The sequence below is a fragment of the Typopeltis vanoorti genome, chromosome 2, assembly GCF_054136105.1.
Source record: "Typopeltis vanoorti isolate ZY-2024b chromosome 2, IOZ_Tvanoo_1.0, whole genome shotgun sequence".
In the NCBI taxonomy this organism is placed as follows: Eukaryota; Metazoa; Arthropoda; class Arachnida; order Uropygi; family Thelyphonidae; genus Typopeltis; species Typopeltis vanoorti.
In genome coordinates this window covers 108714131-108737558 of record NC_143550.1, presented here as the reverse complement: position 1 = coordinate 108737558, position 23428 = coordinate 108714131, and the positions used below count along the sequence as shown (strand labels likewise).

The window sequence follows — 23428 nt, the reverse complement described above, 5'->3', positions numbered from 1 at the left end:
CCTAAAATCCCTTGCTTGAAGTATAGATTCACTGATAGAGTATGCAGCCTCTTAAGTGTGGATCAGATTTCAAGACCTTACATTTATTGCATTAAAGTGACATCCTTTCATTTTCCCATCTGTCCAGCTTATTTAAATCATCCTGAAGGGCTTCTGCATCTGCGTTATTACTAATAACTGCATATTACTGAATATTTCCTTGCAACTCAGTGACAATATCATTAACATATAGATTATTATTATTATTTATGACTCCTCCAAGGAATCTGAAGACTCATCGTGGGAGGACACCTACTGTACAATTCTCCATCTCTACTGCTACATAGAACCTCTACTACCAATCACTTACATCAATGCTATCTACTGCTCACAATCACCACCACCACAGCTAGTATTTTTTTGTCTGTAAATTGCGTGTGTTCTGAAGGGCCAATTTGTCTGTATGCCAGATGAAAAACCAGAGTTTCTGGGAATAAAAAACCGTGCTACCTCTATATGAGATCAGCTAACTCACCTTCAATTGAAAAAAATCCACATAAAGGTTCCTCCCATCATGACGAGAATCGAACTTAGGCCTTTTCTAATCGAAGGACGCAACGTACCATTGTTCTTCCAATTACACTACTGAGGCGCTTGAAAAGCAAAGATTCTAGTACTGATCCCTGTGGAATCTCACTTGTGATCTTTCTTGATACAGTCCCCCCCCCCCCCCCATTTTAGCTGTGAATCTGCATTGAAAGATGGTCACAAAGACATGACTGAAAATTCTTGGAGTTAAAAAAATTATGTAAATGATTTTTCACAAACTTTTACTGATTAACTTAATATCTTCTACTTAGTTAGCCTTGAGCTTTCATCCAACTCATCATCATACGTATCAAGGATTTAGGCCTAGCATGGCCTGTTCCGGCCTTAGAAGTCATCGTTGAATCGTTTAAGAGGACGTCCTGGTTTTCTTTTTCCTAATGGCTTGTATTTTAAGGCTTGTTTTGGTAATCTTTCTGTTTTCATTCTTTGAACATGTTCCATCCATTTATGTTTATATTTTTTAATTTTTTCTATTACTGGTTCTTGGTTTAATTCTTTCATAATATCTTCGTTTCTTTTGTGATCAAATAGGGTATACTTTGCAGTTTTTCTCATAAACTTCATTTCTGCTGTTGTTAATCTTTGTTTGTCTTTTTGTTTTATTGTCCAGATTTCGCTTCCATACATTAAGACCGGTAAGGCTAATGTATTGTATACTTTTAGCCTGGTTTGTTTTTGAACTAGGTTTAGAGTTGTTATTTCCCTTGTACTTTCTAACTTAAAAAAATACAAAAAATCAGCTAATGCCTTTTTATTCCCTTATAGAGAGTAGGAGAAGCTGTTTTAGCCCTATCTAACTTTTGGGAACTGAGTGGGCAATTCAGTCTCCACTAGTAGCCAATCAGAGATAGCTGGCCCAAGACTATCACTGATTATAAGTGTCTTCTGATAAAGAGATAACTGACATGTATTGCCAACTTGCGGTCCATAACACAATATATTATTGTCTGGAATAGTGTGAATTCTATAGTCGATTTTCTTGAGTCTACAGGGCAAAAAACCAGAGTTTCTAGGAGAAAAAAATCCACTTGCCCATACCAGAGATTGACTAACTCAGGAACCGATCAAAGAAAGGTGTAGAAAAAAGTTTTTCTAGTTGGCGACTAGACTAGACTAGAACTTAAGTCTTTCTTCAGGTGGTCTAGTGCAGAGATGTAATCCCCAATTCCACTGAGCTACACAGTCCTTATTTCTCATAATACATAAACTGATATTTCATCTAATCTTATGAGCATATTTATCATACCTTAAGGTTCTGCAATATTACAAGCACCTCAGTTCATCTTCTTCTATGCTGACATCAATCATTGTCATCAGTCAATATCTTCAACTTGATGTTGCATCTTTGTAATATGGTCATTTTGTAACCTCACTATTTTGTCTACTTCTACTAATAATATAATAGATACTCTTAGACATTGTGTGACCTAGAAGAGGACCATTCTTCAATGAGAGCATGGACTGTTTGCAAGGAGTCTTTATATGTGTGTAGAGGCTTAAGTGCTGTGAGGACATCATGTTGGAGGCTTAATGGATTTTTTACAACACTCAAAAAGAATTAAAATAGAATTTAATGCTTCCTATATTTCGTCCTAGTCACTAGGACATCTACGGGGATTACAAAAACAATTAATGTAACATATACACAAATAACAAACAATACTAAGCCCAACCACGTGGGTGACTAGGGTGACCTGTGGGTGACCACGTCTACCTAGATAGGACTTTAGTGTCACCCACGTGGTTGGGCTTAGTATTGTTTGTTATTTGTGTATATGTTACATTAATTGTTTTTGTAATCCCCGTAGATGTCCTAGTGACTAGGACGAAATATAGGAAGTATTAAATTCTGTTTTAATTCTTTTTGAGTGTTGTAAAAAATCCATTAAGGAGTCTTTATAATAAAATTTGATGATAATAATCAGGATCATATACTGACTCACATTACTTGAATAACATATGACATATCTTGAATTCATGCAGTTCAAGGCATATAACTGAAAAATGTTTGTTTAGAGTAGAAATGCATTTGGAATCTAAGTATTATGTTTTTATCAGAATAAGTCTTATGTCTAATTAAGTTAACGGGATAATAGAATCCCCTTAACTTAATTTATTATTAATTTATTTATTATCCCCTTAATTTAATTTATGCCACTGGAAAAATAGCCTCTTGGCTCTTTATCGAAGTCTTATGTCTATAACTACTGATAATACTATAATAATTTGTAAACTTTTCTGTTTGTAAATATTTCACTTTGCCTATTATTTTGCAGTGCTGTTTGTGACACAATCATTTTCTTGTTTCTTGGAATGGTTTTGGTAAATGATCTACATATTTGGCATACAGGTTTTATACTATGGGCTACTCTACTTTGTCTTGTATACAGATTTATAGGTAAGTGTTTCAGTACTCAATATCATTTGCTTTGTAATGTAAAGTAAAAATACAGGTATAAATAAGTTTTTAAAAATACAGTAGTACAGTATGTAATAGCATTATTCGAAGAACCTTAAACACACATTGATGTTAAATTAAAGAGGCTAAGAGATCCTTCATACAAGTGTAAGTGAACAAAGTTATGCAAAGTATCTTCACAGCTAGGCTACTTGTATATAGAAGATAGTGACTTCACATTAATTGTCTTAGTACCCCATAATGCAAAGCACACATCCTTTGTGTATAATGCCATGCATTATGAGAAAGACCACTACTCAGCCCAATTTAGATCTTTATTCAGGTGAAAAAGTAAAGGAGTGTTCATCATAGTCCTAAAATAGTAGTATAGGGGTGCAAGAGAGCCTGATAGTATTCAGGTACTGTTGTAATGTAGGGATACTTCTCCATAAACTCTGAGTGGTTTACAAATCACTCTAAATCTCAATGAGTGACCCTAAGGGGGGGGGGGATCACTACTACACTCATCACTCCTGAGCTGAATCACAGCATGACAGGAAAATCAGAAGAGGCTCCACTTAGTGACAGGCAAAGCCTGCCTTGGCAGAGCTGCTCTACTCCCCAGGAAGCTAGCAAGTCCATAGATGAACATTATTAAATGTCATCATTGGGAGCCAGACCCAGATGAGATACAAAGGTTGAAGTAATGCAGAATCATATATTTTTTATATACAAACAATAAAACAATAATAGAAAATATCACAGGCAGGATTCAAACCCTCAATCTTCTGTTTACTAGACAGACACTTTAACCAACTAAGCAGATAAGAGGAGTATGCAAGCAAAAGAGTTGGTAGTTGGTACAAATTGACTGGTAAAAAAGAAGAATGTAAGGAGGGATGTCATGAGTGAAAGATAACAGTATGGTAGATAAGGTAGCCAGAGTGTTGCCCAGGTATGATAATGACGTTGAGAAGGCAAGTGAAGATTATGAATGGTATGCTAGCAGAATTGTTTGAGAAGAAAGGAGTTCAGTTTGTGAATGTGTCGGATGGATTTGAGGGGGTGGATAGAGCTGTATAGAAGAGATGGGCTACATTTGAATGGATTCGGTGTGTCAGTTTGAGAAACTGTTGCTGCAAGAGAAAATAGCTGAAGTGAATGTAAAGCCTGAGTAAGCAAGAGATGTCATGGAAGAGCAGGAAATTAAGGTAAGTTTGCAAGTGGAGAAGTGAGGGACACAAATGATGAGAGAGAGAGAAGGGACATAGGATGGACAGGTATATGGGGAAGGTCAGGTTAAACAGGAAGACCATGTGAAAAGTAGTTGATGGTTTCAGGAGTAGATGCCTGAGTGCACAAGAAAGGATTGAGATAGTAAAGGATGTGGGAGTGACATTGAAGTGTGGGAAGGGATGTAATATCAGTGATGATAGACAGGAATGGATGCAGGGAGTGAAGTCATATCGGAGAAGTGGGGTCAGTGGAACTTGTTATAGAAACAGAAATGAGCTAGTGTGTATGTTTACAAATGCTAGAAGTATTAGAAACAAGAGAAATGAAATTGTAGCATTGATAGAATTCATTTGATCAAAAATTATTGGAATAAGTAAGACATGATTGAATGAGTATGACATTCTGTCAGGAATAGAGATATGTAGCAAAAAGGGAGGAGGAGTAGTGCTATTGATGATGGCAGAAGAGTTGTGCCCACCTAGAGTGGAGATGCAAGGATCAAATACTAACAGTGGTTTTGAAGCAGTGTGGCGTGAAGTTTAGGTGGACAGGATGAAATGTTTAGTAGGGTGTTGCTATAAACCTGGTAGTGTGGAAAGTAGTGAGAAGGAAATGTTTAAGCAAATTGGTCTTCTAATAAGAAAAGGATGATCATTATGGGTGATTTCAGTTATGGCAACATAGACTGAAATGAAGAGACAGCATCAGGAACCAAAGAGAATGAATTTTTTGAGTTTTTGAGAGACGGCTTAGGCAGTACTTAACAGAGGGTACACGACTGTTGAGGGTCTTGGATTTCATTATCTCATCAGAGGATATTGTTGTAAATGAAGTGTCACATCTTCCTCCATTTGGAGAAAGTCACTATGAAGTAATCAGCCATATCAGGAATTTTGTGAGAATGGATTATATGTTGAACTATAAGGCAGATGATTATGACAAACTCAGGAGGTGCTTGCAGATGATATCATGGAATGAGGAATTGGATGGGAAGGATGTCAGTACCGCTTGGACTCTACTCAGGAAGTATCTGTAAGATGACTGAGTGTATTCCAAAGGTCAGGAGATTAAATAAGGTAGGTGTAAAATGAATGACTGAAGAGGTGAAGCATACAATTTGGAAGAAAAAGGCATTGTGGAGGTGACACAAGCTGAGTAGAGATAATTAGTTAAATGAGGAGTACAAAAAAGCAAGCAAAGGAATGCAACTTGCTTGGTAAAGGTAGATAGCAAAAGTGTATAAGCAGTAGTTAGCAAATGAGACTAAAAGAAATCCTAGGGAGTTTTTTTGATACGTAGCCAGTAAAATAAAACGAAGAATGATCATGGAAGGATGATGTTAGTCAGAGATAATGGGAGAATAATAATCACTGAGAAGGATATAATAGATGTGTTTAATGAGCATTTCATTAAATTATTCCATCCTTGTGATTGTAACATAATGCAGAACTTAAGAGTAATGGGAATGGGGGAGGAATCAATGATGACAAGCGAGCAGGAGGTATATGAGGAATTGAGTAAACTTGATGTCAACAAGACCATGGGACTTGATGGTATATCACCATGTGTCTTGAGAGAATGTTCCAGGGAGTTAACAACAGCTTTAACTTATCTGTAACACACTCCTTTCCACTCCTGTGGAACCAAGTTCCACAGGAATGGAAAGATGGCAAAATTGTTCAGTTTCATAAAGGGGATATTAAGACTGATGTTTCGAATTATAGGATACTCAGCTTGTCTGGATTGCTGTAGTAAGGTGTTGGAGAAGCTAGTGAAGGCAAGGATTCAGAACTGGGTTGAGAGTTGCTGAATTCTCTTTAATGGACAGCATGGGTTTGCTAAAGGAAGATCATGTTTTAGTAATCTGCTTACTATAACAAGATTAGAAATACATTGGACAAAGGGGATGCATATTTAAATTTTGCAAAGGCTTTTGATAGAGTGCCACATGACAAACTAGTAGTTAAATTGGAACAGATGGGGTTGGATAGTAGATTAAAGTTTTGGATTGGAGATTGACTGTCTAATAGGTATCAGCAGGTTGTGTATGGGGGTGGGGGGAGTGATATGCCAGAGGAGTAAAGTCATTAGTGTCATGCCCTAGGAGATGCTGTTTTGGGGATATTGTTTAATTTGTATGTAGATCACATTGGAAAGGGCTTAAATGGTGATATGCAGTTGTTTGCAGATGATGCAAAGTTGGGGAGAGTTATGAGAAGTAGAGCAGATGTTGTAGCTTTGCAAGAGGACCTAAATAGGCTGTCTGAATGGGCGAGTGTATGTGGCGATGTGAGTTTAATGTTACAAAGTATAAGGTTTTAAAATTTGGGAATCAAAAATGGGATGTAGAATATAGGATTAGTGTGGATATTTTAGAGATGATAGATCTGAGGATGATGGTTGATAAGGACACTTGAAATTTCATGGACATTTTGCTAAAATTGTGAGGACAACATAGCGGATTATGGGAATGATGAGGAGAACACTGACTTGTAGAAGATGATTCGATTGTACAAGCTTTGATCAGGTCACATATAGATTACTATGCACAGATTTTGTCACTTGGTTGTCAAAAGGATGATGAGTTGTTGGAGAGGGTTCAGAGACAATTTCTGAACTAAGCTGGTTTCTGTTCTCTGGAATGAAATATGAGGATAGATTGAGAGAATGCAAATTACAGAGCCTTGTGGATAGAAGGAAGAGGAGAGACATGATCAAGAGATTTGAGTTGGTAAGATGTAATTACCAGATCTAAAGTGTATGTAATTTTTCATAGAATATCTGGAGACAGGAAGAATGAGAGTCCATCCCTGGAAGCTGTATAAGACGGATGTGAGTAAGGGTATGAGTAGATTTTTTTGCATGGAAAGTGGTGGGTGTTTGGTAACTATGAGAGTGGAACTTCCAGGAACAAGTCTCTTAGCTCCATTGAGACCTTTTGTGTTAATAATAATAATAATATACAAGGTATAAGCTTGCAGGCGTAGACTTCTGTGGCTAATTGGTTCAAAAGATATATTTCGGTGATTACACCACATTTTTTTTATTATTCAATTATATAAAACACTGAAATAATAGTTCCCGACGAGTTTCGTAAATTGTAGGATTTACATCTTCAGAAGGTAAATAGTATAACTTAAAGTTTAAACAAGAGAATTAATAAATACAAATCATAACCGTCTGGCTATTCAAAAAACTCAAATTTTTTCCTTCCTATGGAAAAAATCTCAAGATTCCTACATCCACCAAAACCACCTCATCATCCTCTTAAAAAACCAGGAGTCTACAAAATCCATTGCTCTTGCGGGATTTGCTACGTAGGACAGACAGGAAGATCTGGAGAAATATGCATGGCTGAACACCAAAAAGACGTTCAATACAAAAGAGAACAAAAAACGGGTCTTGCTTTCCATACCACTTCCACTGGACATGATGTACTCTGGCAAAAAACGACGATGTCATACATAGAAAACAACAGTTATATAAGAAAATTTAAAGAAGCTGCTAATATGCTAAAAAACCCAACCCAATGCAATAAAAATCAAGGTTTAATTCTCCATCAAGTGTGGTCAGCTCTAATAAAAAATCTACCTCAATCTGAGCTCGGACTGTATGAATGAGAACAAGAACACGTGACATCGTCCAGTATTGTTCAACGTCAATAACATTATATATCTGCATTCTGTTATTTGAGTTTTATGAATAGCCAGACGGTTATGATTTGTATTTATTAATTCTCTTGTTTAAACTTTAAACAAGAGAATTAAAGTTATACTATTTACCCCCTGAAGATGTAAATCCTACGATTTACGAAACTTGTCGGGAACTATTATTTCAGTGTTTTACATAACTGAATAATAAAAAAAATGTGGTGTAATCACCGAAATATATCTTTTGAGGTATAAGCTTATTATTAGCACATTCTGAATTAGAGCTAGTTATTGAAAGTTTTTTCACTTGGTTATAAATTTAATTAAAGATGCCAAAAAATTATATTCTTGTTCTTTATCCAAGTGTAAGCAAACATGTTTGCTTACACTTGTTAAACGGTTTGCATGTGAAAATACTTCATGAGCAAATACATTAAACAGTTTGCATGTGAAAATACTTCATGAGCAAATACATTAAACAGTTTGCATGTGAAAATACTTCATGAGCAAATACATTAAACAGTTTGCATGTGAAAATACTTCATGAGCTTTGTTTGCTTACACTTGGATAAGGATTAAACAAGAATATAATTTTTTGTCATCTCTAATTAAATTTGTAACTAAGTGAAAAAAACTTTTAATATTGATGTTAATTAACACCCCAACCAGCCAGGACACACACACACACACACACACACATATATATATATATATATATATATATATATATATATATATATATATATATATACGTCCTGATAAATCTGGATACAATTCTGTAACATGGATAAGAAGTGCAAGTTGATCTCACTATTTCATCCACCTTGGCTGGTAGAGAGGTTAAGTTATTCAGTTGCATAGCTCATTTTTTATATGATTAACTTAATTATTATTATTATTATTATTACAGGTATCTCCATGGAGTCAGTAGACTCATCATGGGAGACCCAAACTAGCAAAACAATATCCGTCATATCTCTTCTTGAATTAATTTACAGACGAAGAGCTAACAACTAAGTCAGGCAATGAATTCCACTCATTCACCACCCTCCAGGCAAAAAACCTTGTTCTGACACCCTTGTTCTTCTATCACTATCACACAGCTGAAACATTTCCCCTGCATCAATCCTATAAAAACCTTTCAGTAATTTAAATGTTTCTATCATATCCCCTCTTCTCCGCCTATCAACCAACCTCTGCAATCCACAAGCTCTCAATCTATCAACGTAGGGAGCATTTTTTACATCACTCACCAACTTGGTCACTCTTCTCTGAACCTTCTCAACAGCCTCCTCATCTCCAAGGAATCCAGGTGACCAGACCTGAGCACAGTAATCCAAATGTGGAAGTATCAACACTTTATAAAGGGGAATAATAACCTCTTTATCTCTGGATGTCATTGTGTTCCTCAACAACCAAATAATCCTATGTGCAATTTTGGACACCTTAGCAATGTGTCCTCTGAACTTCATCTCCCTATCTACCAACACCCCTAAGTCCCTAGCCTCATCAATCTCTTGGAGTACTGTTCCATCAATGTAGTACACAGCTGGTAATCTTTTAATCCCAAAATGCATGACTTTACACTTTTCCACATTGAACTGACATCCATTATCTTTTGCCCATTCTAATTGACTGCAATGCTATCAAAACTATACTTTTATTATGAAATGGAATGAATTCATTTTGTTTTTGCTTCTCCTAAATGATACTTCTTGGTAAAACAAAATTGAATTTCACTTTTTGGAATAAATATACTCTCTAATGGTATGATGTATTGAGAGACTTAGGTTCTGACAATTATTGACAACACCTGAGCTTCTTTTTGCATACATCTGATATGTCACATTTCTGACTTCTTCAAGGAAGAAGAAAATCAACAATGGGGAAACACCATAGTCTGTAATTTAAGTTGTACAATTAATAATGGCTGCCTCCTTGAAATTTCTAGAAATCCTAATTTTCTTGAAATAGTAAAGCTGTTACAGCTTTACTAGCCAGAATTCCATTTGCTCATATTTTTTTATTATCATTCAATGCATTACAATGATTCACAATTCACAACTCTCCATGCCTAAAACCTGCTTCTCACATCCTCCTTATATGGCTTCCAGGGATGACCTCTTGTTCTTCCTCATCTCCCACCATTTTGTGAAAAACTTCTTCAATGTTAATCATATAGCAACCCCTTAATCAACATATACGTCCTCTCTTCCTCCTATCCATTAGGCTCTGTAAATTTCCTCCTCAATCTTTCTTCATATTCAACATTCCAGAGATCAGAAATTACCATGGTCAGTCGCCTCTGCACCCTTTCCATCCTTTGGAAAGGATTGGAAACACTTCATCCTTTTGAAAACCAGGTGAGCAAATCTGTGCACAGTAGTCCATATGTGGCCTAATCGAAGCCTTATACAATGGAAATGAATCTCCATGCTTCTAGAAGTTGGTGTCCTCTGTATCACTGCCAGAATTCATTGTGTTCTTACAGTTTTAGCAATGTGTCTTCTTACTTTTAGTTCCTTATCCACCTTCATCCCAAGATCTCTTATTTCCACCACCTTCAACAATATATCCCCACCAAGATTAAATACTACATTCCATTTTTCTTGTCCAAATTTTAAAACCTTACATTTTGCAACATTGAACTGGTATCCCCACTCCAATGCTCATTCACTCCTCATAGTTCATCCTAACTTTGAATCATCTGCAAACAATGAATATCCCCATACAAGTGTTTCCTAATCATTAACATACAGGTTAAACAGCAATGACCCCTTGCAACAGTCCTCTGGGGTACACCACTAGTGACTTTCCTCTTTTAGGATACTGCTCTCCATACACAACTTGCTGATACCTATCAGATAGCCAGTCTCCAATCCAATGCACTAGTCTAATATCCAACTCCATCTGCTCTAGTATAACTATCAACTTATCATGTGGTAATCTATCAAACCCTTTGCAAAATCTAAGTATACTGCTGTGTATCCATTTCCCTCGTCCAATGCAGCTGTCACCTTATTGTAATAAGTAAAGTAGATTACTAAAACATGACCTCCCCTTTAGTAAATCCATGCTGTCAATCAAAGATAATACTATTGTTGTCAACCTAATTCTGAATCCTAGTTCTCACTAGCTTCTCCAACACTTTAACCACTATACATGACACACAGACTGGCCTATAATTTGATGCTTGAGTTCCATCACCTCCCTTATGAAGAGGCACAATCTTGTCTTTCTTCCACTCATTTGGAACTCGACCAAATGTAAGACTCATAATAAACAAATATGTCAAGGCATATGTCAACTCTCTCGCATATTCCTTCAAAGTACATGGTGATATATCATCAAGTTCCACAGCTTTATTAACTTCAAATTTATTCATTTCCCCATATACTTCTTTCTCACTCAGTCTCTCCTCCTCATCATCCACTACTCTCATACTATTCATGATGTCACATTCATAAGGATAAAAGATCTTTAAGAACTACTTAATATCATTCTATCATAATCAATTTTTTTTTTTTTTTTTTTGGCTTCATTAGCTAACTGCTGTTCATATTGCACTTTTGATTTCATAGTAGGTTTCCATGTGCTGTCCTGTGATATGCTTTTGAAAAATGAAGGAGTATCAAGGTATAGATTTCTTGTAAGTGATTCAGCTGTCACTTTATTATAAAAACTTAGTTAAGTTACCAAGCCTTTGGTAAGCTTTGGAGCCTCCATTATGTAATGGAACTGCCTTGCCACCTTTTCACTTCTTCACATTCTTGCCACAGCTGAGATTTAAATTAAACAAAGTTAGAGACATTGCCAATTTTCTTTCATATTCTCGATAACACATGGGCTGATATCCCATCTAGTCTCATAGCCGTTCATATTGATATTTCGAAATATGCTAAGCACTCCACTTTGCCTATTTCTGTTCTCACATCAGTTTGTCACATAGGCAACTGTGATATCTCAATCTGGATTACATACATTCACAAACTGATCACTCAGTTACTCAACTATTTCACCTTCTTTCACCCTTTTGCCATCTTCCTGCCATCAGCAATAATTAATACTTTCCTTATCATGCCAAACATTTTTCTTACTGTGTGTTATACTGCTCATGAGCATACTGATCACCTTTTGCTTTATATTTCCTCCAGATATCTTCTTTGTTATAAGTGCTATTTAATGATACTGCCATCATCGTCAATTTCTTGATATGTACCCTAAAGGGATATATATATATATATATATATATATACACAGGCTATTGTGAGAGTACTACATGATTAAGTTTACATTATTCTTAATCTCCTATCAAAAATTGTTTTTACTCCAAATTTGTCTATTACTTGTTAGCACTCCAATATTGTCATATCCAACATTTTGTGTTGGATATGCTAAGGCACTTCAGACTGAATCAATTCACCTAGAGCTTGGTCTCCCTCTGGGTCTTTTTTCCTGCCATCTTGGCATTACACACCTGTTTTTATTAACCTTTCCTCTTACAATCTGTTTAAGTGACAGAAATGTTAGATAAACAATACTGGATTACTGACAAATAATAGACTAATTTAGAGGAAAATTGTTGAAATTGCTGTCCTGATTGTATTCCTCTTGAATATTTTCTAATACTGTTCTTTCACTGCTTGTTTTGTTTAACAGTCTTTCAGTTTACTTGCACCCATATCATCTTTGATTCTTTTTATAGTACTCTTTCCTCCATTTCTAAGCCTCCAGAACATGTTGCCATCTTTCTGATATTTATCTCTTGAATTCTTACTGAAGTCTACCCATGACTTTTGTTTATCTACTACATTAGCTTAGCTTGTTTACATATTTCAATGTATTTTTTAGTGCATCTGCTAACTTACATCTGCTAGGAATGTTTGGAATGCATTCCTCTTTTCAAGACTACTTCTTTAAGTTCTTGTGTCCACTATGGTGTTTTTATTTTTCCATCCTTGCAGATAATTTGATCACATGCTTTCCTAGATGAATCAATCAGTATTTTCTTAAGATTTTATCACTGAGACTCTAAAGTTTGATTCTTGTTTTCAAAACAAAATCCAAACTAAACGTTTTCAAACATTTTTTATCAGTAACTTTTGTATAGGTGAGTCTACAGTTTACCTGTAAAAGCTGCTCAACTTTAATTCTTTTAAAAAAGTTGATTACCGTCTTGTTGGAGCTTCCATCTAGAGTAGACATTCTTTTTCTTGTTTCTCTGTATTTTGAAACTTTGTTCTTTTCAATGTGATATTCATTTTTATTATACTAAAAATTAAGTGATAGTTACCTCCAATTTCAAATCCCGTGTACACTTGTATCCTGAACCAGCGTGAAAATATCAGTGTCAACAATAACATAACCAATGAGGCTTTTCTTATTATCTGTCTTCTCTCTATGTGAAGTTGTGCACATCTTTATGTTGGAACATGGTGTTAGTAAGAACTGGTCTGTGTTCTGAGCAGAAATCCAACAAGTAATTACCATTATTATTAGTCTTGCCCTTTTCTCCTGAAACCTTTCTATATGCCTTGTGGGATTCATTTCCTGCTGTCATGCTTAGTTGTTCAATAAGGATCAATTTTTTCCATTTTCATTATGTCTGCTTCCTGCTCTATTGACTCAAAAAATGCTTATTGAAATTTTTCATCTCTTTAACTTCTACTTTAAAAAAAAAAAATCATACAATCAGTCACAACTATTGTAACACAAAATTTAACAAGATATATATAATATCACTAATAGACAAAATAATTTTTATCATTTCTGCACACTAATTACCTCATCTTATTTTCTTTGATGAAGTAAGAAAAACTGTCCAGCACCATGGTTTCTTGCTTATAAAGTGTTGTAGCCTACTGGACTATGGTATAGGTATTTTGTGACATTTCACACACATTATGATATTTTATACACACAAATTTGTTTATGTGTGTGACTTTTATCAGTAGACTTTTGTTTTGTTTTTCTAGGATTACTTTTATTTTTTTTTCACTTATACTTTTTTTTTTTGAAAATCTTTGAATAAAAAAGAAATTATTATTATTATTACCCAATACTCCATGGGGTAAAAGATTCATCTAGCCGGTCCTTTTATAATACACACAGCTCATCATACCGTGCTTTAAACACACTCAAATTCTCTGCAAACACCAATCTCAATCATTCTCAACTCTGCATTCAAAAAAACCTGCTTCTCACTCCCCTGCTCACACCCTCTTTATACAGTTTCCAGGGATGACCTCTGGTTCTCCCACTGTTTTCTGTAGAACTTCTCCAACATTGATCCTCTAACAACCCCTTACTAACTCTATCATATCTCTCCTCTTTTTCCTATCCACCAAACTCTAAATTGCATCTTCTCAATCTTTCTTCATATTCGACATTCCAGAGGTTAGAAAATACCTTAGTCAGTCACCTCTGGATCCTTTCCAAAATCTCTTCATCCTTCTGAAAACCTTGTGACCAAATCTGGGCACAGTAGTCCATGTTTGGCCTAATCAAAGCCTTATACCATGGAACAAGAATCTTCCTACTTCTACAAGTCAATGTCCTCTGTATCATTCCCAGAAGTGTTGACTTCACAATTTTGGCAATGTGTCCCCTAAATTTCAGATCCTTATCCACTATCACCCCAAGATCTCTTATTTCCTCCACCTCCAACAGTATATCCTCACTAAGCATAACTTCTGCATCCCATCTTTGTTTACCAAATTTTAAAACCTTACATTTTGCAACATTGAACTCACATCCCCATTCCCATGTCACTCAATTCATTCAAGCCTTCTTGTAAGGCCACAACATCTTCTCTACTCTTCGTGGTTTGTCCCAACTTTGCATCATCTGCAAATAACTGAATATTCCCATCATCCAAATTTTCCCCAATATCATTAACACAGGTTAAACAGCAATGGCCCTAAAACAGACTACTGAGACACACACACACCACTAGTGACTTTCCTTTTCCTGGATATTGCTCCCCCATACACAACTTGTTGATACCTATCAGATAGCCATTCTACAATCCAGTGCACTAATTTAATATCCAACCCCATCTGCTCTAGTTTGACTATCAACTTATCATGCAGTCATCTATCAAAAGCCTTTGCAAAATCTAAGTATATTACTGTGTATCCTTCTCCACTGTCCAAGGAAGCAGTCACCTTATTGTAATAAGTAGATTACTAAAACATGACCTTCCTTTAGCAAATCCATGTTGTCCATCAAAGCTGTTGTCATTGTTGTCAACCCAATTCTAAATCCTAGTTCTCACAAGCTTCTCCAACAACGTAACCACAATACTTGACACAGATAGGCCTATAGTTTGATGCTTGAGTTCTATCACCTACTTTATGAAGTGGCACAATCTTGACCTCCTTCCACTCCTTAGGAACTTGACTCAGTGCAAGACTCGTATTAAAAAAATATGTCAAGGCAGGCATCAACTCTCTTGCACATTCCTTCAGAATGCGTGGTGATATATTATCTAGTGCGACAACCTTATTAACATCTAGTTTGCTCAACTCCCCATACACCTCTTGCTCACTTATAGTCGTAGGTGAGCAAGAGGTGTATGGGGAGTCTCTCCTCCTCCTTAATCAACTGTTCTCAATCTCTTCATGATGTCATATTCACCTTTATGAACTGCTCATTAAATATCTCCGCTACATCTTCTGCAACAGCTGTCTTTATACCATTTTCTCCAATCAGTGTCATCGTTCCATAATTATTCTTTTTTTTTTTTGCTTCCTACATATCGAAAGAACTCTTTAGGATTCTTTTTGGCTTCATTAGCTAACTGCTGTTCATACCTCTCTTTTGCTACCCTTATCAATCAAGTCACCTGCCTTGCCTGGTCTTTGTAATCCTCATGGAATTGGTTATCACCACTTCTCTTATGCTGCCTCCATAATGTCCTTTTTCTCTGTATTGCATGCTTAATCTCTTTATTCATCCATTTCACACCTACCTTATTTAACCTTCTCACCCTTTAAATACATTTAGACATTGCATCTACTAGATAGTTCTTGAAGATCCCTCAAGCTGCATTGATTTCTTTTCCAGCTGAACTCCTTATTCCATGCTACACCCACACGCTGTCTCCGTCTCCTGAGCTTTTCATAATTACCCCCCCCCCCCCTTTGTAGTTCCACATATGCCCTTTTGCATAGAGGTCCTCACATTGCTGATAACTACCCATTTTTTTTACACCTCGTTGTCACTCTCAGTTGGTGGGTTATTTGACACTTCATTTATAATTATGTCCTCTGATGAGATGACCAAATCCAAAACCCTCAGTCCTTGCATGTCCCTCTGTTACATACTGTCTGAGGTAGTTGTCCTTCAAAACTCAAGAAACTCATTTTCTTTACTTCCAGTTGCTATCTCATCATTCCAGTCTTTATTGCCATAATTAAAATCACCCATTATGATCACCCTTTTTTTATTTGCTTGGCTAATTTGATTATACATTTCATAGTCGTTACCATCCATATTACCATGTCTATAACAACATCCAATTATTTCATTCTATTCACCTCTATCTCACACCATACTGCCTCAAAACCACTAGCACTATTTCCCTCTTGCATCTCTACTTTGTATGGACATGACTTTTTCTCTATCATCAATAGCATTCCCTCTCCCTTTTTACTCTCTTTATTCTCACGAAACACATCATACCCTTCCATCTCTATTCCTGTCAGGATGTCGTTCTCATCTAACCATGTCTCGCTTATTCCAACAATTTTTGGGTGAACAGACTCAATTAATGCAACCATTTCATCTGCCTTGTTTCATACCACTCATTCGATGTGATTTCTCCATGCTCAACTGGGGCATTTCCCTTTGTTCTTATTCATTTTAGAGCTCTCTTCAAGTCCAACTGTTTCCTCTTGATCTCAGGTCATCCCATTCCTTTCCTGTCTACACATGCATTCACATCCTCTTGGAGCATCCACGTAGTTGAAATGTACTTAAAGATAATTCTTAAACAGTGGTTAGGAAAAGCATTCTGCTTTACGTCTTAGCAAGAGATATGATTTTCCTTAAATAGTTTTTATTTTATCTAGGAAAAAATAAAATGGTATTCTGTATTACTTTAAGTTCCTCTGCATATTGACATAATTTGTATTGTACATTTCTTATTCATTAACTGTCTGTCAAATATATATATTTTTTATATCATATTTTGTGGTGCTAATTTTATTAATGTTTTTATATATATTTCAGTTGCTCATTAAATTTTATTTAGTGAGCAATTGGAAAAGTAGTAAATGTAAATGATCTGCTATATTTAATGCATAGTTTCTTGTTCCAAATTTTATTTTTCAGCTGTTTTTTTTTTAACATTCCTTGCAAATAAGTTTGAAAGAGTGCACATCATTAATATGGAAGAGCAGTTTATCATGGTAAGTGTTGTCGTTAATTTCAGTAGTGTAAAATTTTATTTGAGTTGAATTTTCATTATAAAGTCTTAAATGGCATATTGTATACTATTCTTTGCAGTGTAGAGAAAAAAATGTTTTTTGTTTCTAAGGTTATAGAATCATCAAAAAACAAAATCTTATTATTTAAAAGTACATTCCTTTTGAATAATATGATGTAACTGTTTCTATGCAAGTTCTCTATCATATTACCAAACTGGTTGGCCAAGTGGTTAGCATATCCGCTCTCCAGCCAAAAGGTTGCGGGTTTGAATCCCGCCATGCTTTGTCCAAGTAATAAGTCTATTCAAATCTTCCTGAATGGAATTAACATCAGCAGTGCTACTTATAATTCTTCCCAACTTTGCATCATCAGCAAATAACTGAAGATCTCCCCAGTCAGTCCACATGATATATTGTTTACAAACAAGTAAAACAGCAGGGGACTGAGAATAGAACCCTGGGTCATGCCACTGGTTATCCTCCTTTTTTGAGACACTGCTCCATCATACACAACCTGCTGGTATCGTTCAGAGAGTCAACCTCCGATCCATCTAACCAATATACTATCTATTTCCATCCTTTGCAGCTTTTAGACCAACTTATCATGTGATAATCTAGCGAATGCTTTTGCAAAGTCCATATATAATTCTCCCTTATCTAACACACCCGTTATCCTATCATAAAATACAGGCACATTGCTAAAACAGGACCTATCCTTTACAAATCCATGCTGACCATCATAAAGAATACTATGTCCATTGACCTAATCCTACATTCTATTCCTAACCAATCTCTCCAACACCTTGACCAAAATTGCAGTTATACAGATTGGTTTATAATTGGAAACTTCTGTCCTAGAACCATGCTTATGGAGTGGTACTATTTTGCCTTTTTTTCACTCCTTAAGAATCTTACCCACTACAAGACTTACATTAAATAACCAGGTCAAGAGCGGTGCACATTCCTTAAGAATACATGGTGATATGTCATCCATACCCACAGCTTTATTAACATCTAGCCCAATCAATTCCTGATACACCTCTGATTCTTTCACTTCCATTTCTCCTAATATTTGTCCCCCTTGCCTTCTATATATTGCACTGCATCATTTACACCAGTATGATATACACTGATAAAATGCTCGTTCAATAATTACACTATATTCTTTGCAGCTGTTATTCTGCTGCCATGACTATCCACCACACTGCCATAATTATTTTTTTCTATTGCTTGCCATATAGCGAAAAAATTCCGTTGAGTTAACCTTGACCATTTTGTACTTGTACTGTCTTGTACCTCATCCATTTCACTCCTACTCTATTTACTTGTTTAAACCTTGGTATGCAGTTATACATTGCTTGTGTCAGATACTGCCTTGTGAGTTTCCATGCATTGCCAACATCTTTTCTGCTCAGCTCATCTACCCTACATACTGATGCTAACTGTCTACAGAGCTTCCTATAATTACCCGATTTATTATTATAATTTATTAATAATAATAATAATTATTATTAGGGGTGCTTAAGGGTCAAAGCTGTATAACTGAGAGGAGACCTCCACATAGCCTTTAAAGGAATGCGGAGAACCGACCAGGGCTTCTGACCTAATGTCCAATCCTCACCTTCTCGTGGTGCACCCTGTTGGGTATCTACTTTGATACTGAACGAACGAGGATGGGCTGGCAATTTGGGATTTAGCCGACCAAATTGTATTCTTATTGGTTAAATCAAAATAAAAAATGATGGTACAACATGACAAAATTTCATGCCGGCTGGGGCGTCGCCCGGTTAAACAAGGCCCCCGTTGTTTTCGCCAGGGAACCAGGGCGAACAGCGAAAAGTCAGCTACTGGAACAAATATGAAAACAAACCCCAACTCAACATCACCAGAGTTAAAGATCGGTACTATTAACGTAAGAAGCCTGAATGGCAAAGAAATGGAGCTAACAGAGGAATTAGATAAGTACCAGATCGACATAATAGGGGTGACTGAAACAAAAAAGACCAAAACTGGTGAGGTCTTTCTGAGCAATAAATACAAAATGTTATATTCAGGCAATGACAATCAAGGAAAAGAAGGAGTAGCCATAGTATTCAACACAAAATACGAGGCTAATCTTCTTGAATGGCAGTCAGTCTCAAGTAGAGTAATGTGGGCAAATATGAGAATGGGGAACTGGACAATGAGACTTATTTGTGCCTATGGTCCCACAGAAGGTTCTACTAAGGTAGAAGTGGAGGAATTTTTTGAGGCTTTAGAAAAAGCAACTGACACAATGAAAAAGGAAAAGTTGGTCCTTGTCGGGGATCTAAATAGTAGAGTAGGAAATGATTGTGATACATACAAAAATATTTTGGGAAAATTTGGAGAAAAGAGCAAAGCTAATAATAATGGCAAATATCTGTTGGATTTCTGCTCAGGACATGGACTGGTTATTACTAACACCATGTTCCAACACAAAAATGTGCACAAATTCACATGGAGAGAAGAGGCTAGGAATAAGAAAAGTCTCATTGACTATGTTATTGTTGATAGTGATGTTTTCTCCCTGGTGCAGGACACCAGAGTGTACAGAGGATTTGAAATTGGAAGTGATCACTATTTAGTCTTGAGCAGGATAAAATTGAATTTCATATTGAAAAGAATAACATGTAAGAAAGTTTTAAAGCGAATAAAAGTTGAGCAGCTCTCAGATGTGAACTGTAGACTAAAATACAGAAATATTATTGAAAAGAAAATGAAAGAGTTTGAGAACAGGAATCAAACCTTGGAGATTCAGTGGCAAACTCTGAAGGAAACATTGATTGATTCAGCCAGAGAGGCATGTGATGAGGTTGTGTGCAAGGATAAAAAAATCAGAACTCCCTGGTGGACACAGGAAGTTAAAGAGGCAGTGAAGGAAAAGAAGAAAGCATATCAAAAGTTCCTGGCAAATAAGTCAGCTTTTACTCTTACAGAATACAGAGACAAATGTAAGAAAGCTAAACAGTGTGTAAAACTAGCTAAACAAAAGTCATGGGAGGACTTTGGCAAGAATATAGAAAATAAATATCAAGAAGGTGGCAAAATATTCTGGAGGTTGTTGAAGAAGCTTAGGAATGGAGGAAAGTGTGCTGTAAAAGGAATTAGAGATGATAAAGGTGAAATGAAAACGGGAGAAAAAGATATCCTTGAAGTATGGAGTAATTACTTTGAAAAACTGCTAAATGAAACAAGCAGTGATGACAGCACAGTGGTAAAAAACACTGACCAGGCATGCAGTCAGGAATACATATCCATACTTGAAGTAGAAAAAGCCATCAAAGGCTTGAAATGTGGAAAGGCAGCAGGAGTAGATGATATTCGACCAGAAATGCTGAAGTATGGTGGTATAAGAGTCTTACAGTGGCTGCACTGCATAGTTCAGAAAGCCTGGACAGAGGGACGAATTCCCGATGATTGGAGTAAAGCTCTCATAGTACCCATATATAAAAAGGGAAATAAAACTGAATGTGAGAATTACAGAGGTATTTCCCTACTGAGTGTTCCCGGCAAGATCTATGCAAGTATACTTGAGAAACGGTTGAGAAGAATTGTGGAAGAAAAGCTTGGTGAAGAACAAGCTGGATTCAGGCCAAATAGAGGCTGTCAAGATCAGATCTTCACTTTACGACAAATAGTCGAGAAAGCATGGGAATATAACAAAGATCTGTATTTAAGTTTTGTCGATTTAGAAAAGGCATATGACAAGGTGCCAAGAGAGAAGCTATTCAATACGCTGCAGTTATATGGTGTCAATGGGGCATTATATCAAGCAATACTTAGTCTTTATTTGAGTTGTGAGTCAGCAGTTAGAATTGAAGGAAGTTCAGGAAGATGGTTTAATGTTAAATCTGGTGTGAGACAAGGATGTACATTATCCCCTCTGTTATTCATTATCTATATGGATCACATTATGAAGGAATGTGGTATTAAACCTGATATCAAAATTGGAGATGTTCATGTTAGCTCTTTGCTTTATGCGGATGATGTTATACTTCTAAATAAATCCACTACAAGTCTGCAAGATTCTCTGACTAAATTGAATAGCTGTTGTAATAGATATGGTATGAAGGTCAGCAATAAAAAGACAAAGACAATGAAAATAGGCAGAATCATTGAAAATGTCAACTGTGTTGTGAATGGAGAACCTGTGGAACAAGTAAAACATTTCAGCTACTTAGGCACAATTTTTACTGAAGATGGTAAACTAAATATAGAAATAGACAACAGAATCAGCAAAGCTGGTATCGTGGGAAGTCAATTGAATAAATTCATATGGAATAAGAGAGAAATTAGTCGGAACACTAAATTAGCTGTATACAAGACTGTGTTCAAACCAATTTTAACTTATGGATCTGAGAGCTGGGTCAGAAGTAAAACACTTGACCAAAGACTAGAGACTGCAGATATGAGAGTCCTGAGAAAGATTAGAGGCGTGAACAGATGGCATCAATGGCAATATCATATTAAAAATGAGGATATTAGGAAAGAACTTGACATTGTCAGCATCCAGGAATGCATTAGCAGAGCTAATCTCAGATGGTATGGTCACTTAAATAGAATGGGAGAGGAAAGATTAGCAAAACAAGTGTTCTCTGCCAGGTTGGCAGGAAAACGACCCAGAGGAAGACCAAGATATAGGTGGATTGATACGGTACAAAGTGCCTTAGACGATAGAAATATAAGATCTGATAATGTTGGAGTCTTGACAAGTAACAGACTGATTTGGAGGAAAATTGTAGATAGGAAGTTAGTAATGATGTAATTTTTTCATGTAGTACTGTCATATCCTGTACACCCCTTGAGGGTACATGGCAGGAATTTGATGATGATGATGATGATGATAATTATTATTATTTTTATTATTATTATTCAGGTTTCCATGGAGTCAAAAGACTCATCGCAGGAGGTCCTTCCTAGGAAACACAAAGTCTATCAAGACTCATCGTGGGAGGTCCCTCCTAGGAAACACAAAGTTTATCATACCACTCCTTAAACTCATTGACCATTCTCACTCTCACCACTCTATCAGGCAATGCATTCCATGGTTCAACCACCCTCCATGCAAAGAAACCACTCCTCACCCTCTTGCTCACAGCTTCCTTTCGTAACTTCCAGGGATGGCCCTTGTCATCACTCCTTCCCGCTGTTCAACCAAGTGAAAGAACTCCCCAGTGTCAACCCTGTAACCACCTCTCAACAGTTTAAAAATCTCAATCATATTACCTCTCCTTCTATCTACCAAACTCTGCAGTCCACATTCCCTCAGCCGATCCTCATAACTAACATTGTACAATCCTGGCACCATCTTTGTTACTTTTATACTTCCACATATATCCATTTTTGGTAGTAAACTTTTCTTGTTTCATCACTTTCCAAGCAAGCACCTCATGATTGCTTTCACCAACCGGTGGAAGTATTAACACCTCACTAACAACTACATCTTACAAAGTTATCACCAATTCTAAAACATTAAAGCCTCTAATTGCTTCATCCACATGCTGCTTAAGATATTTATCCCTCAAAAATTCAGCAAACTTACTTTCCTTATTCCCATACACTATCTCCTCCCTCCAGTCTATATTCCTTTAAAGTCTCCCATCAGAATCACCTTCGTTTTACATACCCAACTAATTTGCATAACCATTTCACAATCAGTATTCCCTGGCCTATAACAGCATCCTGTCAGATATATAAACCTGTTTATTTCAACTTTGAACCACACAGATTCATAATCTGTGCATGCAGTATCAACGTCCACACTTTGTGAACACAATTCCTCTGCAGTCATTAACAGCACTTACCCCCTTCATCTTTTCATATTTCTATCCTTCCAGAAAATTATATATATCCTTCTATTTCTATTCCCGACATCACATCCTCCTCAGACAACCAAGTTTCACTTGTTCCAATTATATTTGGGCACACTGACTCAATCGATGCAACAAACTCAGTTCTCTAGTTTCAAATACTCCCTACATTTGTGTATAAACATAACAATCCTTGTGTCCTTGAGGCCATTCTACCAGCACCAACATTCTCTATTCTGGCTGCTATACCACACTTCGCTCTTCAGTCTGACCATTCCAGTTTCCTTGATACTG

General features: G+C 36.3%; 1 protein-coding gene across 5 annotated transcripts in view; it reads left to right on the top strand.

Annotated features, from left to right (window-relative positions):
- The window catches only part of LOC150109321 (Na(+)/H(+) exchanger beta-like), a 489491-nt gene that overhangs the window by 303997 nt on the left and 162066 nt on the right, over positions 1–23428 (top strand). For all 5 annotated transcript variants that reach the window (XM_090412496.1, XM_090412499.1, XM_090412495.1 and 2 more), the window contains 2 exons: positions 2865–2986; positions 17209–17285. In XM_090412496.1, coding sequence (XP_090268622.1) covers positions 2865–2986; positions 17209–17285 — 199 coding nt within the window. The remainder of the gene's footprint in view (positions 1–2864; positions 2987–17208; positions 17286–23428) is intronic.